This window comes from Micropterus dolomieu, linkage group LG11 (genome assembly GCF_021292245.1).
Source record: "Micropterus dolomieu isolate WLL.071019.BEF.003 ecotype Adirondacks linkage group LG11, ASM2129224v1, whole genome shotgun sequence".
Lineage (NCBI taxonomy): Eukaryota > Metazoa > Chordata > Actinopteri > Centrarchiformes > Centrarchidae > Micropterus > Micropterus dolomieu.
Window position 1 is genome coordinate 3,939,827 of NC_060160.1, and position 15,912 is coordinate 3,955,738.

At 38.0% G+C, this 15,912-nt stretch overlaps 2 protein-coding genes and 1 long non-coding RNA gene across 3 annotated transcripts; 1 reads left to right on the forward strand and 2 right to left on the reverse strand.

Moving 5' to 3' along the window:
- Window positions 1–41: 41 nt before the first annotated feature.
- On the reverse strand, window positions 42–7,633 carry LOC123979286 (dehydrogenase/reductase SDR family member 13-like). The gene is made up of 6 exons (XM_046063142.1): window positions 7,468–7,633; window positions 7,240–7,358; window positions 6,317–6,440; window positions 3,669–3,841; window positions 2,160–2,313; window positions 42–977 (listed from the first exon to the last, which is right to left on the reverse strand). The coding sequence occupies exons 1-6, from the start codon at window positions 7,589–7,591 to the stop codon at window positions 691–693; spliced, it is 981 nt and encodes a 326-aa protein (XP_045919098.1). The 5' UTR covers window positions 7,592–7,633; the 3' UTR covers window positions 42–690.
- On the forward strand, window positions 5,573–8,076 carry LOC123979288. Its single transcript, XR_006827196.1, has 3 exons — window positions 5,573–5,616; window positions 6,302–6,435; window positions 7,440–8,076. It is a non-coding gene; the product is annotated as an uncharacterized LOC123979288 (long non-coding RNA).
- Window positions 8,077–12,262: 4,186 nt separating this feature from the next.
- On the reverse strand, window positions 12,263–15,336 carry LOC123979287 (dehydrogenase/reductase SDR family member 13-like). Its single transcript, XM_046063143.1, has 4 exons — window positions 15,221–15,336; window positions 14,695–14,818; window positions 13,077–13,403; window positions 12,263–12,636 (listed from the first exon to the last, which is right to left on the reverse strand). Exons 1-4 carry the CDS (start codon window positions 15,305–15,307, stop codon window positions 12,374–12,376), a joined length of 801 nt encoding a protein of 266 aa, XP_045919099.1. The 5' UTR covers window positions 15,308–15,336; the 3' UTR covers window positions 12,263–12,373.
- Between the last annotated feature and the right edge of the window lie 576 nt (window positions 15,337–15,912).

Here is a 15,912-nt window from a genome sequence, read left to right on the forward strand (position 1 = left end):
AAAACCTTAAATACAAACACAAGTAAATCAATGAACCACATAATAAACTCAGGTAACCATAATAAACATCACCATCCAACATCAAAATACTTATTTTAAATCACTGCTCACATAATTTAATTTTAAATCCTAACAACTTTAACCCTCTACAACACAATCCTACACTTACAGTTTTTCCCTTTTAAACTTTACAATACATTACTTTTAACCATGCTTCAAATCTCCATGATGTTAAATGTACAACACTTTAGTTTACAATTCAAACACATGGTTTTATACAAACATTTTTTTCCTAAATATAATTACATGATTCACTTTAATATTAAAATCCACCACATTTCACAAACAAACAAACGCTCACCGACTCCTTCCTCGTTCAGACAAGCTTTAGTCCTGCAGTCTCATTTTTTTCCAGTTCCTCAACACATCTTCCCAGCCTGCTTTCTATCCTGTGAATGACTCCAAATCTCCTAATTACCAGATCCCTCCCACCTGGTGACTAACTAGCTGACTGCAGCTAAGCACCACAACCAGGGAAAAAAGGGCGTGGTCTGCAGCTCAGCTCGACAGACATACAGGTCTAAAAAAGTATAGACAAGACAAACTTATCACCCCAGAGTAAACCGCTTTCAGCAGAGGGACAGTTCATAGCTCACTGACTTAACAATCCATTTAAGACAGAGAATGATCTTAAAAGTCCTTCGTGGTTATTCCACCTTTAGAGAGTCCACAGAGCTTTTCGCTGACCTCCCACAGTTTCCGGGCCGCAGCGTCGTCTCGGCCCCGCGCAGATACTTCCTGTACGGCACAGCAGGAGAAGTAACGTCCGCTCAGATGTTCGATTCCCTCCTGCAGACAGCAGTGCAGAGTGGTCTGAGCTCCGGCCTCCGGGTCCAGGAACAGCAGCTGGGCAATGGGCTCAATGAAAACCTTCTGCCACAGGCTGACATTACGTGAAAGCTCGGTCCGAACAACACCTGAAAGGGTGAAGACGTGCACATGGTTTAAAGCAGTGGACACAACATTGATCTGAGGAAAAATACTGAAAGTTGCAGAATGCACCTGTTTAGGCTTATTATCACAGCATCACAGTTTAAAAGATCACTTCACACCAAATCTTGTGTGGCAAAAGGCATGCATGGGTTCACACCCAACTTCACAGGTGTGGTCTGTTGAACTTGTTACCAAGCCCATAGCCACAATATTTGAAAGTACCCTGTAAGGTATAGAAATGGTCCTTAAAGTGTGTTATTTTCAAATGCACATCCACCAATGTGTCCCTGAACAAGACACTTAACCCCTAGTTGCTCCAGAGGTTTGCAACCTCAGACATAGAAGGTAAATGAATAATTGTAAAGTTACATTTTTGTCACTAGGGGTGCAGAAATGTTCTTTTAGAGGTAACGAAGTTACGTTAAGTTCAAAGGTACAGTCCTCGTACCCTGCTAGAGTACAGCTCGATCGACAAAGCATTTATACCCTTTTAGGTCCATTCCTGTGCATTGATTTCTCTGTGTGTGTATATCCTGTTATGTGGGACTGTAAATACCAGTTTCTGACTTGGTTGCCGCTGAAAAACTTACATACGGATATCCATAAATCTCTGACATGTTTATTGAAAATAATGCAGTAAAACCTAACTCTGAGTTATGGTGCTGCACTATATAGTGTTTTTTCAAACACACATGTCTGGCAAATGCACCTGTCTTTATGCACATTTTTCAATTTGTGTTATAAAATAACTCGTAAAATTCATAATATCACTAAAAGTTTTCTCAACTTGGCTAAAAGTTTGTCTGGATAAAAACTAAATGAAAACATTTTTAAATAAATGATGCCATACATGAAGCATGTGACTTAAACCACAGATGGAATCTGCGCTACATTCGGATGGAAACCTGACTAGTGATGACATTTTCACAATGGTACGTGTAACTACCTACGTCAGGATTCAAAGTTAATGCATCTATGTGCTACAAGATGTCCTAGTGGAGACTGTTAAGGCTTGGACGTTACCTTCAGTAACTCAATAAGGATGTCGCACTACCTGAACTGAAAACGTAATTCAGGCACCCATTAGGTTTTTCGCCAATGTATTTGGCAAAGCACATTAGTTGGACATCAACGTATTTAGTTTATGTTTGTTGGGAGTGTGTTACCTGGGTGGACGCTGTAGCAGGTGACGTTGGTTCCTTTCAGCCTCTTGGCGAGCTCGTGGGTGAAGAGCATGTTACACAGTTTACTGTTGCAGTAGGCGTGGAAGAACTGCCAGCTGTACCTGCCGGTGCCCAGGTGTCCGTTTGCCTCCAGAGCCTGAACACACAAACGGCTTCATAAACTAAGTATCACTTGAGTGACGGGGATCATTACTGAGTACAGGTGAAAAGGTTTGTGATGAAGTCATTTGTCTAGGTGTTGAAAGAGACAGTGTAGCCTGAATGATCACCTGAGTGACACGAATCATGACTGAGTAGGTGAAAAGGTATGTAATGATGTAATTTGTCTTGGTGTTATAAGAGACAGTGACGCTTGGAGCCTCAGATGAGGAATGTTCTCTGCAGAAAACTCGGTATGAAACAATCCCTTTGTGTGACAGAGTTAATATGAGATACACAAACACCTTAATGAAAGAATCCTCAAACAGAGGAACCTGTTCTGATGGTGAAGTGTTCCTAATATGTTATCATATGTTATCATATGTTGTCAGAGATGGGACTGAAAGACAGTTGCAGTGAAACCTCAGTATATCTGAGTCTGAATGAAGAAGATGCTCCAAACAATGTGAGTGAAGGAGGGTTGATAGAGTATAAAGAGTTCAAATATCAGCAGTAAAAGTAGGTTATATACAGTTTCCTAGTTTTAACTACTTTATGTACAGTTAGCTAGTTTAGTCTAGTGGTTCCCAACCTAGGGGTCGGGCCCCTCCAAAGGGTCACTAGATAAATCTGAGGGGTCTTGGAAAAAAAAAAATTCTGATTCTGTTTTTTTTGTTTGTTTTTGGACTTCTCTCTTCTTTGAATTTTAGTAAAACATTTAATAATTTGAAATTAAACCATGTGAGAAGTATAGAGGAGAAAGGTCTCTTTGTATGTTCTAAGGTTATCGTGTTTCTAATGTACAGAAAAATAACTAATCATCAGATCAATGCAGTGGAGTAAAACACATACAACTGAAGTAGAAAACATATACTAACTGAAGTATAGTAGAATTAAAGTATAATTAACTCAAAATTGTACTTGACAAGTGACTTGAGTATGTTCGTTGTTACTTTCCTGTGGAAAACGAAGAAAGGATGAAAGCAAACAAGAAAGCACTGAAATAATTTGAAGTGTAAGTTACAGCATGGAAACAGTAGTATAAGCAGTGAAAGCAGTACTTAGTAAATTAAGCCCTGAAAATGCACTTAAGTTTGTTGACCGTTAAATTCCTCCTCTTCATACTGTCGTAAGGATGTGAAATTCTGGTTTTCTGTAGCTAATACTGTAAACTTCACTATAATTACCCAATTCTCTAATTTGAATCATCATGTTGTATTGTTTTTATCTTCAGTGTACAAGTGGAATATTTGAAAGGTGCTGACTATAAACACGGAAAAATGCCAGTGTGTGCGGCAACAACTGTGTATTTGTATGTCATGTGTGTGTTGACTAAGCAATTAAAAAGCTCACATTGAAGTCGATGTGTCCCCAGCGGTAAGCCATGGAGGACAAAGAGACCACTCGAGCTTCCTCCGCCTCCTTCAGACGATCCAGCAGCAGGCAGGTCAACAGGAAGTGACCCAGGTGGTTCACCCCAAACCCAATGCCGAAGCCGTCTTCCGTCCGCCCGTCAGCTACCAGACCTACAGGGCAGACAGAGATTTACATTTACATTGTTTTAGGAATGTCAGCAGTTCTTTCTACTATTAAGATCGATTTGAGTTTACCTTTATCTTAACCTGAACCCAACTTATCCCAAACACCAACCAGTCGTCCCTGTGGTGCCTAAACATGACCAAACTTGAACCCTAGCCGCACCATGAAGGGCAATCCTATGGGAAATGCTACTCAGTGGGGAAACACGCTTTAACGCAAGATGGGAACTGAGCTACTTCATGTAATTACATGTAATATATATATATATATATATAAAGTAAAAATAGTATATAAAAACTAGCTATTACACTGTAGAATCCCTCTTTGTTATCTGCTAAACTTCTGTCTCCCCTGTCTGACGTTCTAACAAACATTCATTTATATGTAAAAGTCCTGCTCTCCAGCTTTAAAAAAGAGTAATATCTAATAATATCTGTTATAATAATAATCTGTTCTTTATTCAGTCATTGGATCTTTCTCACACTAACTTGTTTTTATGTACAATATTAAATAAAAACATCAAATAATTTAAAATGTAATGAGAAAAAAAAACAAACTAAATAATGCAAACTTAAGTAAATTATTTTAAATTAATGATAAATAACTTGTTTTGTCTAACATAATTTAATTTAAAAAAAATAGTTGAGACATTTTAAATATGCAGTATAATGATGACATTAGTAGTTTGGGTTAAAAAAAAATGCAAAAAGTACAGCAAAAATGACTAAAAGTAAAAAAACAAAATAAATTGCTCTAATGCCTCAGATTAGGTCAGTTTAATTGACAACATTCCGCCTCAATAGTCAGAAGACCTTTGTCCCAGCGAACGCTTTGTTTAAGTTGAAGCCACTGTAATTTTGTCTGCATTCCATATCAGGTGTGCCACCTCTCTGATATTGTAACTTCTGGCTCACTGTCAGACCTGAATGAAACAGTCACAATACACCCGTGCTTCTACTGCTGCCACAGGTCAAAATGTCTGCTGTCAAAATCTAGCTTCTTTTCCTCAATGTGTTTTCTGAGGTTTATTTCATCAAAACATTGTCACAAGAATGTCACATTTTCTGTCTGCATGCTAAGATAAAGGAGCATCTACTGCTGTCTCTAGATGAAAGATAATAACTAGTATTAAGAGAGAGCCTACACCTGATTATCTGGTTTTCTTTTAAGACCTACTACTAAACTGACAACTTTGATTGTTTCTTTGTTTCATCAGTTGGACAAAGAACTCAAGTGGCCTCAAAAACACAAAGCTTAGGTATACTATGGGTCAGATTCTCCTTCATTATTTCATGAACTATAGGCCTTTTTCAGAGGAGAACTTTAGCCATGTCATGGCAGGAAAAGCACAGGTGTAATTCATAACATTACAGTTTTTCTGAAATTGCTTAAACACTATAAACAGGTTTTCAAACAATACTTTCAAAACCACAACTCCATTTTTCAAAAAGCACACTAATTTCCCTAAACTCTTCTCACAAATCCCTTTATTTCTCATTGCCTACACCATGTGGTCATTTAGAAAGCATTAACATTCAATATTGTTCACTCAAGTCAGCAAAACTTGAGCTCAATCAGCACATAGCTACCCAGGTGGAAACACAAGGAGTCACCATTGATAACACTCCAATCAGAACCTCCAATAGATAGATAAAAGGGACAGAGTCAGTTTATTCAGTTTTGGAACAATGGATCCAGAGACATGTGAAGGAAGAGGTTGAGGACACCGGAGAGGAGGAGCAATAAGGAAATGGGAAGAGAAGTAGGGAAAGGAGAAAATGTATGTTATATGTCATGTCTGAGGGCAAAGTTTGGTTTTTCAGCGAGTGGTGGAGATTGAATGGTTTTAAGTGGAGAGCTTCATTCTGACCTGAAAATGGGGTGTTTGGGGATTTGAGTGAGAAGTTGTGGATTTGTGTGTAGAGTTTCGAGAAAAAGAGGCATAATTTCAAGAAATGTGTTTAAGCAATCAAGATAAACTGCAAAAACAACTGCATTACATTTAGGGTGATCTAGTTTTGGGGGGTCCTGGTATTGTGCATGCTGGCTCACTGTCATGCCTTCCTGGGACACTTAATGCTACTGATTAGTTTCACCTGTGCTTCTGCTGCTATGACCAGTCAAAATGTCTGCCATGAAAACGTTCCTTATACAATATGTAATCTGCTTAATTAAATTACCACACAGCTAAATTTCACTAATTTGTAATGCTAGTGTGACCGCTATGGAGCTGCATCTTGTGCACAAGGACGGCGATGCAGGTGGCGGCAAATGTGTGACCAAAACTTTTGTATGTTGTTGTATGAGAATGTCTTCAATGCATGCCGTTAAAACTAGTCAATTGCCAAGGCTCTGCTTGATGTGTCGACTCAAGGTAAACCTGAAACAACTCGCATTCATTCACATACTTTCACAAAAGTAATAAATAATTTGTCTTCGTGTAACAGCATGTGTTTGCGTACCAGCGTTGTTGATGAGCAGGTCCAGCCTGGACTCAGTTTTCAGGAACGTTTTGGCAAAGCAGCGGACGGACTTCAGACTGGCCAGGTCCAACTGCATGTAGAGCACATCAGTACTTCCTGTATCCTGGAACAAAATCATCATGTCATTCTCCTTCTTTTCATTCTTTTTGTCGATTCTTATCTCTCAAAATACTTGTAACAGTTTCAGTTCACCTCATGTCCAACTAACGCTCCAACTCCTCTCCTCTAATGGTGTTTATAGAGGTCATTTTTTAGTGTTCATACCACTATTACCAAATACTTCAGCTTCTGTCACAGTTGACACTTAAACGGACACAGCTTGTGTCAGTGATTACATCTGAATTTAGACTTCAACTCCTTTTAGCATTCACTAGAGTCCATCCTCCATCAGTACACTCAACTTAATTTCTGTGCTATTGGTTGAACTCTTTGTTTAAACTTTGTAACTCAGCAGGCAGCAGCGGCAAAGGCGTAGTATTTAGTCAACACGTGCTCATACCTAAACAACAAAAGAGATTGATTGATGACATGTAGGACCATTCCCAAATGACATGTGCAAACGTTGGAACGTACTAGTCCATTAAAAGGTGTACCAGACGTTAAGTACACTATTATGACCTAAGTCGATTGACGTTTAACACGTGGTCATAGTCATAGTTTGGTACCATCGTGGTTTGGTTTAAAGTAAGTACATTACGTAAGTCCTCTACATAATAATGTTATTTCACTTAAAACATGTCAAATTTCACTTTACCTGTTTTTAATGTGAAAGAAAGAAAGAAAGAGCTGAGCCTCTCCTTAACAAGAAATGACATGTCTCAGGACAGTGAGGGATTTTTTTAAAGCCTGAATGGAGCATCAAATGTGATCTCTGTGTTTCCTTGAATTGTTCTTGTCCCTACCTGTTGTATATCTCTGATAGCAGCCTCGGCCTTGTCCCGGTTACGACAGGCCAGGATCACTCTGGCTCCCTTCCTGGCCAGGTGCAGAGCCGTGGCTTTACCGATGCCGGTGTTGCCTCCTGTACCAAGAAAACAAACAAAACTGTCAGCAACAATATAACATCATGTGTAATGTTTTTCTCAGCCTGTTAAATGTCTAGATATCTTGTATCCTCCAGACAGTCTCACCTGTGATGATGACGGTCTTCCCGGCCATCGCTGCGTTTCCTTTACATTTGGATCTTTTGAAGAGAGTCTGTGTGAGGATGATGTAAGCTCCCAGAACCACACCGACCAACAACAGGAGATACATGGTTTGTTACAGCGTCTGATCCACCTGCAAATCACTGACTGACTCAAGAACTGAGCTCTGTCATTTATTCACCTCGTGGGACTCACCTGTCGGACCAGTTCTACCTGCTTGAGCCTGGCAGGTGAGTCACAGCTCAGGCAGATCCAACTGGTTCTGCTGGCATTCCTTATCAGTCAGCACTGATGTTGAACTGAAACTCCTGCTGCTGTTCAAACGTTAATGGGAAGGGAACTCCATTCAGGAGTCTGCCCCTCTCCAGTTTTAACTTGGACTTGACTTAGCATCTTAGCATCGTCGTTGTGGGCATTTATATTTATTACTGAACCCCGTCTACACTCACAACTCCGGATCAGTTTAGAATACTTCTGTTGCACTCCCTTTGTACATATGCACATCTGCACTATCTTGTAAATTAACTATTATTTGGTCATTTGCAGAATTTCCTTCATCATTTTTTGTTTATTTGTATTGCTGTTATTTGTATTGCTGTACAATTCCTAGAATTGTAGTTGCTATGGCCTAATATTGTTTTGACTTTTGTCAACGATATTGTTGACTTTTGTCAACAATATTAGGAATGTTAACATGCTGGATTCTCTCCAAATAGCACAATGCTCCCTAATCAGCACTATGTGAACCTGTTTGATTCTCCCTTACTCAGCACCTGAATGCAATAAAGCAGAGTGAATCTGATGAAGCAACATGTGAAACGCATAGTTTACTCCTTTTTGTCTTTACTGTAATCTATTCATTAAACCATATCAATCCTAATATTCTGGTGTGTGCGGGAGTATTTATTTTTAGGTTTACTGTGGTTTGCTCTGCACCAGCTGGCAGCAGGAGAGAAGCACTGTTTTGCACTGGTACATACCTGTCAAGTTTTGGATTTGAAAATAAGGGAAATTTTCCGGCGCCCACCGCGAGCAGACCCACCACCCCAACCAAGCTCCACTATCCCTTACATTTTAAGACAGGTGTTATAGCCTAAATGAAAACACAAAAGGGTATATATGAAGAGCATTTCTTTAAATGCTTATTTGCATATTTTCTGTTCATTTAACATTGCTTGTCTTTACATTAACATTTTATTTACTTTACTATACTTTTCATTTCATATTGCTTTTCTTTTAAAGTTTGCCTTTTAATTTCACATAACTTTTCTTTACTCTTTTAATGAGTTATTGTACAAATTTGTTGCAGACTTTGCATTCTTTAAGACTGTTTTGGAAGGAGTGTATTTGTGAGTTTTTTTGGCCAGTGGGCCTTCCGTCTCTGTCGTAGCGTCCATCATCCATCTCTGTTTTTTTTTCTTTTTTTCCCTGCATTGTCACACGATAACGCGAGCTAGTGACAGAGCTCAGATTGGGAATGTTTTGGGGGTTTTTTTACTCCGCCCGGGCCGGGGTATTATTATTTTTTAATAACGCAGGTTAAAATACAGGAGATTTACGGGAAAATACTAATACGGGAGGACGGCGGGAAAGAAGGGTAAAATACGGGACTTTCCCGGCCAAAAGGGATACTTGACACACTGTAACAAATTGCTGTAAAATTAGTGGACATTTTGTACAGTAATGCACCATTATTTGTAAATAGAGTTGAATACTGTCAATGTTGATGCCTTTGAGGGAAAAACATATTAACAGCAAGCTACTGTACAATGTCACAGTATAATACAGTATTTTTTGTTTTGTTGCTTGAGTCCACCCATATCTGATCACGTCATGTTGCTTCAAATCACACCACCTCATTTAACACGTGGTCAACTTACATAAATTAAAAAATATGAGTTTAGCATTATAGAGTAGTGATTTTAATCAACATAATAGGAAGGATAATAAGGAGATGTACTGAAGACAATTTTCACCCGGATTCTGGTCCTGGCAGCACTGAAGTGGACGAAGCAGTTCACCACCTGGTGCTTTCTTCCTTGCCTAAGCCTGCACACTGTTATCCATCCTGCTCTTGTGGCTTACTTAACAAGGTCATTTCAGTCTTATCAAAGTCAGCATTATCCGGTTATGACATTATGTGTTGATTTTATCAAATGTAAAAGACAAAAGCATAACAAAGTGAAACTTACTTCTTGACATTAGCCTACTTTGTGTTAACCCATGTTGCAAGCATGCATGGACACAAAACATAGAGCCTAAACAAAGTTTCAGAAACTGCTATACTGTATACATTTACTAGTTACATGCTAAAATATAGAGTAATAGATAGATATATAGAGCGTCATTAGGTTGCTCTCACATCTGCCAATAAAGGTCATTCAAATTTGAATTTGATATCAAAAGAGAGCTAGAGATAATACATGCATATATGAAGGTTTTTAACAATAGACACCATGGTTGAAAAAATCCGAAGTGCAGTCTTAAAGGACCAATATATAATATATTTACTGTACTAAATCACAAAATAACCATGATATGTCAGATTTAGGAAACATACAAGTTGAAACACTGACTTCTATGACAACAATACTGTAGCCAGTATTTCCTCTTTTGAAATTATCTAAAGTGGAATGTCTAATGTGAGAGGATTACATATTGAGTGCAAATAATCTTCACACCTAATTTCTTTTATGCTTTCTCTGTTTTAGGCACTTCAACGGTATCAACCCCAAGAGGGGAACAAAGGCCAGCCAGGGGAAGGTGGTGTCCAAGAAGACCAGTAAGCTGGTCCATAAAAAGGCAGCAACTGTGAACCTCTATGTGGCCACCCTTATAAAAAAAAACCCTCCTGGACTTTGAGTGAGGCTTTATGTAGTCCACAACACATCTCCACACAGGACCTCACTTTCAAACAAACAAACCAAAGCCCTCAAACAACCAGATCTTCATGAGGTCATTTTAAGGTAACATGTCTGAGCATTGTGTTCTGTTCAGTATAGCTGAGTCCCATTGTTTGAGTTGAGTACTGTTAGTTCCAGGTTTGTTCTTTCACGCGTTTTCTATTGCACGTCATGATCATACCTTATGCATACTGAAGGCAGGGTACAGTTTAAAGTATGGTATGCAAGTTGTTGAAAGATTGTTGAGGACCTGCTTGAGATGATTAATTGTTGTTATGGATTGTATTTTACAAGAATTACATTACTGTAAATTTGTCAGCTACTGAAGGTGTATGAAGCAGTGGCTTTAATAAATAATGTTACATGGCCGTCATAGTTCAAGAAAATAATTTAACTGATTATAGGATACATGGACTAGGCTAGTATAGGATATTGAGAACATGTTCAGAAATTGCGTTTTAATGAATTGTATTTTAGAAAAATGTACTTATTTTAAAATTTGTCATTTTATTTTTTTGATAGTGCATTGACTTTAATAAATGCCACATGCTGTAAGGCCATCTTTTGTCTGATCCATTTATATGCTAGAAATTTTGAGTTATTTTTATTTTGAATTGTAAAATGTTTAAATCATTACCTTACAGCAGTGTTATACTGTAAAACCAAACAAACAGTATTATACTGTATTGCTTATATTCAATACATTACACATTCAGCACATTACTGTAATATTTTTTACAGTAATAAACTGTTATTGATTACAGTAGTTACACTGTAAAATAACTGTTTCATGCTGGCAACTGTAGCTGCCAGTATTTTACTGTAATTTAAATAAAACAAAATTTGTTACAGTGCAGGTATGCACTGGTATCTTTAGCTTTTTGTTTATTTATCTCCTTAGTGCTATTCTGTAACTTCCTGCTGTAACATGCACATTTCTCCCCCAGGGGATAAATAAATACAATAAAGTTTAATCTTATCTTAACTACTGCTTTACTTTGAACCCCGGGGAGGCTAAAACTGAACTTCCTTTCAAAACTCCCAAAATAAACCCTGTGTTTATAACCCTGTGTTTTTTTTATGTTTATAAATGTAGAAAAAAGACATACGTACAGAATAGTAAGTAAACCAGTGTTATAAAGGGCTTTTATGCAAAACAAATCCTAAAAACAAAGAAAGAGGAATAAAAATAACAAGACATAAGATAATTAAAATTTTATTCCGTAAAGATATAAATAAAAAGATTTTTCACTTAGATTTTACTTAATCTTATGTGTTTTGTTGACATTGGATTTACATCCTTGTTGTTTTGGGGTCCCATTGTTGTATGTTTCAAAGTCAGCCAATTCGCTCACCCCTTTAAATATGATTTCTTTCCTTCTGACCTTGTTAAAACCCAATACGTAGAAACATACTGTAGTAGTAACCGTTCCCTTTGTTACAAACGCAAAGCGTGCAAATTCAAAGAAAGTGTCAAAACTCAAAAATGAGTATAAATCATTGTTTTTACCCAAAATAAGTAAATATTTTATGGTTTGGATGTTACATCCACAGAAATGTGCAGTATGTTATCCTGCAGAGTGTCAAACTTCCTGTTAGACCTCATTCATGAATAAACTCTAATAAAGCTAATAAATTAAACAATAAACAAGTTAAAATAATTTTTAAAGTAATGAAGTATGAAGGTAATAAAACCGTGTTTAGTAAAGTAAACTGAGGATTAGGATTAGGTTTTACTGAATTTAAAAACAGTGTCATACATTCTCTTTTGAAACTAGAAATAAAGAAAAACCTTTACATGTATTCCACATTTCATAACATAGCAAAAGAAGCTCTTTTCATTTGTCTTACAGGGGAAAAAATGATTTTCAGTCACCTTTAGGTAGATCAAGGAGAGAAGTAATTATTACTTAGTGTTTCGTGATTGTAGGAAAATACAGAGTTTACTCTGCATTGAAAAAAAAAAAGCTTAAAATTCAGGTTTGGTTTTAGGACAGACCGCAGAAACTCTCACTGAGCTCCCACAGCTTCTTGGCCACAGCGTCGTCTCTCGCCTTCGACTTGATGTTCAACAGCGGCGCACACTGGGTGAAGTAGTGGCCGCTGAGGTGCTCGATGCCTTCCTCCAGGGCACAGTGGAGAGTGGTCTGAGCTCCGGAGTCAGCATCCACGAAGAAAAGGAAGATGATGGGTGTCATGATAAGTTTCCACCAGAAACCAGAGTAACGACCGATCTCCGTCTTTATGGCCCCTGGATGAAATAAATAAATAAATAAATTTGTCAGAAGAAAAGATTAAATGTAACAAAGGCCAAAAATAAAAATACTGATCTTGTTTATTTCATCATTAATTTGTTTACTTTTGTAATATATGGACCTATGCTACACACCGCAGCATTAGCTTTATACATGCATGTTACTAGGTCAAATTAATAAGATCCTAAGTTAAATTTTAAGTAATGATACATTTACATATATGGAAGCCCGTTTATGTCAGAAAAAAATATTAATGAAATGTTCAATTCAATCCAATACAACTTTATTAATAATCCACAAAGGGAATTTGATTATGGGTTTAAGTGAAAACAGAAAAGTCGCATTTTCTATAGAGTCAGCTGTCAAATATAACCTGCTACAGGTAGCCAAAACACATTAACGAGCAAAACACAGACAGGCGGATGTCTATACTGACCAGGATGGAGGCTGTAGCAGGTGACCTCAGTGCCCTGCAGCCGCTTGGCGAGCTCGTAGGTGAAGAGAACGTTGCACAGTTTGCTGTGGCAATACCTCTGGAAGAGCTGATAGTCGCCGTTGCCGATACCTAACTCTTTCTGAGTCGTCAAAAGGTTAAAATCCACCTTCCCCATCTCGTGTGCTACGGAGGCCACGGTCACCACACGGCTCGGCCCGCTCGCCTTCAGCCGGTCCAGGAGCAACACTGTCAACAGGAAGTGACCCAGGTGATTGACGCCAAAGATCATCCCGAAGCCATCCTCCGTCTTTCCACCGCTCATCAGACCTAAAGACAGAAACATCACAATAAACTTACACTTAGGGCCTAGAAATGATCAATTATTTTATAATCACTTCCATAAATTTTGAGAGTGCATGAACCCTTGTTAGAGAGCAATCAAAGACGTTTAAATGAGTAGCTAAATGGTTGAAACACCCAGCGTCTGCTACTCCAAGTAGAACGCAAACTTGACCAAATCGTCCTAAATGTTGACAGTTGAGCTGTGTGAAAACTGTCAAGGTTCTGGGATGGTTGCTTTTTTTGTTTCACATTTCCTGTTTTACTTTGTAGTTCATCTGCCCTTAGTGTCATAGTCTTGCTTTTACTTCCTTTGTATGTGCTCACTGATGTATCACCTGTGCCTTGTTGTCTTCACCTGTTTATTTAAGTTGCTGTCACTCATTGCTGCTTCATTGTTCATCACTGTTCATTTTGATTCATGGCTGTTTCAGCGTCTCATCTGATGTCTCCCGTCTCTGGATTATTTCCTTGGTTTCCCATGTGTTGTTTGGACTTACTTTATCGGTTTGTGGATTTCTGGATTTCTCACCTGGATTTTGTTCTCTGTTTTTGGACTTCCAACGTCCGTCACTTGTAAGTTCCCTAATCTGCTCTGCACCTGTGTCTGTTTTTGGGCCCCAAAACATTGTAAAAATATACATTTTTACAAAATCAATGACTTTCAGCTGTATATCAAATCAATTCAGATCAACATATTTTAAACAATGACAGGTGGTGTCAATGAAAGTGTAAATTAGTTAATTTCACTGGCCCGTGGGGGATAGAAAAGGTTGGAAACCACTGATCTACTGTACATTAACTCACACTGTAAGAAAACATACACCGTATCTACTCGATAAAAAGTAGTCAACAGATTACAAGCAATATAATTAAATTTCACAATGTTTGGTATTAATTAATAATTAATAGTTATCTATTTAATATGAGTAGATTCAAATAGAAAACAGTACACAATTAATTATAACCTAAGCAAAAATATTGAGTTGATTTGAAAAAGATAAACTCCCTAATGTGTAAATAGTCCTAATAAATAAATAAATATATATATATATATATATCAATGATATATAATTGAGTATTAACCATCTACACATAAGGAAGATAGCATGAGCAGCCGACCCAGGATACTGGCTAGGTAGGGGACCCTGCATGGCCGCAAATGCCTTGTCATTTGCTTGTAGACTTGACCATACAAGGGAATTGCTTTCAATACATCGGTCATTGATCAGTGCAGCTGAAGTTATCAAATAAAACAGGCACTTCACTCCTGGCTGACCAGCGTTGTTGATGAGCAGATCCAGCCTGGACTCAGACTGGAGGAATTTGTCAGCAAAGGAGCGAACAGACTTCAGACTGGCCAGGTCGAGCTGCATGAAGATCACCTGGCTGTTCCCCGTCTCCTGATCACAAGGAAAACAAGGAGAGAGTTAGAAAACTTTGAACACTTAGTTTCCTGCAATCCCCACTCTATTTTATTCTACTCAATTTGATCATGTCAGGAGATATTTATAAAGCTGATATAGATACATGGGCAGATTAAATTGGCACAAATAACTGCGCATCATCAGCATAACAATGAAAATATAATCAGCTTTGGGTAACTGTGTATATGTAATGTATATGTATACAGAAGAGAAGAGGACCTAGGATGCACCCCTGAGGTCCACCAGATGTAACTGTGGAAAAGTCATGTTGTAACACAACAATTTATGGGGAAAATGTGTTTTTTACTGATTGATGATCATAACTGTCTAAACAAATGGGGTATATTCCTTGTAATTTAAGCTGTTTTTTGTCTTTACCTGGATGATTTCCTGGATTGCGGCCTCAGCTCGCTTTCTGTCTCTGCAGGCCATGATCACCCTCGCGCCCCTCCTGGCCAGGTCCATCGCTGTGGTCTTACCGATGCCGGTGTTTGCTCCTGGAGAGGAATGATAGGATCATGGACAGTGTTTTTTTTTTATTAGCCATGCTAGCAACGTTGCTCTACAGATGACAAAGGTAAGGTAACTTTCCAAAGTTACAAAAATGTAGTAAGTTTGGACAAACGGCACCTTCATTAGTTTTCTTTTATGTCTATGTTTAATTATTTTACTACTATATTTAGTTTCCCTTGCTATTATATATACAGGTGCTGGTCATATAATTAGAATATCATCAAAAAGTTGATTTATTTCAGTAAGTCCATTCAAAAAGTGAAACTTGTATAATGTATACATTCATTCCACACAGACTGATATATTTCAAGTGTTCATTCCTTTTAATTTTGATGATTATAACTGACAACTAATGAAAACCCCAAAATCAGTCTCTCAGAAAATTAGAATATTATGAAAAGGTTCAATATTGAAGACACCTGGTGCCACACTCTAATCAGCTAATTAACTGAAAACACCTGCAAAGGCCTTTAAATGGTCTCTCAGTCTAGTTCTGTAGGCTACACAATCATGGGGAAGACTGCTGACTTGACAGCTGTCCAAAAGACGACCATTGA

What these genes read in the sequence shown, in the direction of transcription:
- LOC123979287 (XM_046063143.1), bottom strand. Translation starts at nt 15,307, where the DNA reads ATGGACCTGGCCAGGAGGGGCGCGAGGGTGATCATGGCCTGCAGAGAC. An exon ending in CAATCCAGGAAATCATCCAG is followed by an intron (nt 14,819 to 15,220) that starts GTAAAGACAAAA and finishes CCTTGTGATCAG; the next exon opens with GAGACGGGGAACAGCCAGGT. An exon ending in CTGCTACAGCCTCCATCCTG is followed by an intron (nt 12,637 to 13,076) that starts GTCAGTATAGAC and finishes TATTTCATCCAG; the next exon opens with GGGCCATAAAGACGGAGATC.
- LOC123979286 (XM_046063142.1), bottom strand. Translation starts at nt 7,591, where the DNA reads ATGTATCTCCTGTTGTTGGTCGGTGTGGTTCTGGGAGCTTACATCATC. An exon ending in CCTGCTCATCAACAACGCTG is followed by an intron (nt 3,842 to 6,316) that starts GTACGCAAACAC and finishes TCTGCCCTGTAG; the next exon opens with GTCTGGTAGCTGACGGGCGG. An exon ending in CTGCTACAGCGTCCACCCAG is followed by an intron (nt 978 to 2,159) that starts GTAACACACTCC and finishes TCACCCTTTCAG; the next exon opens with GTGTTGTTCGGACCGAGCTT.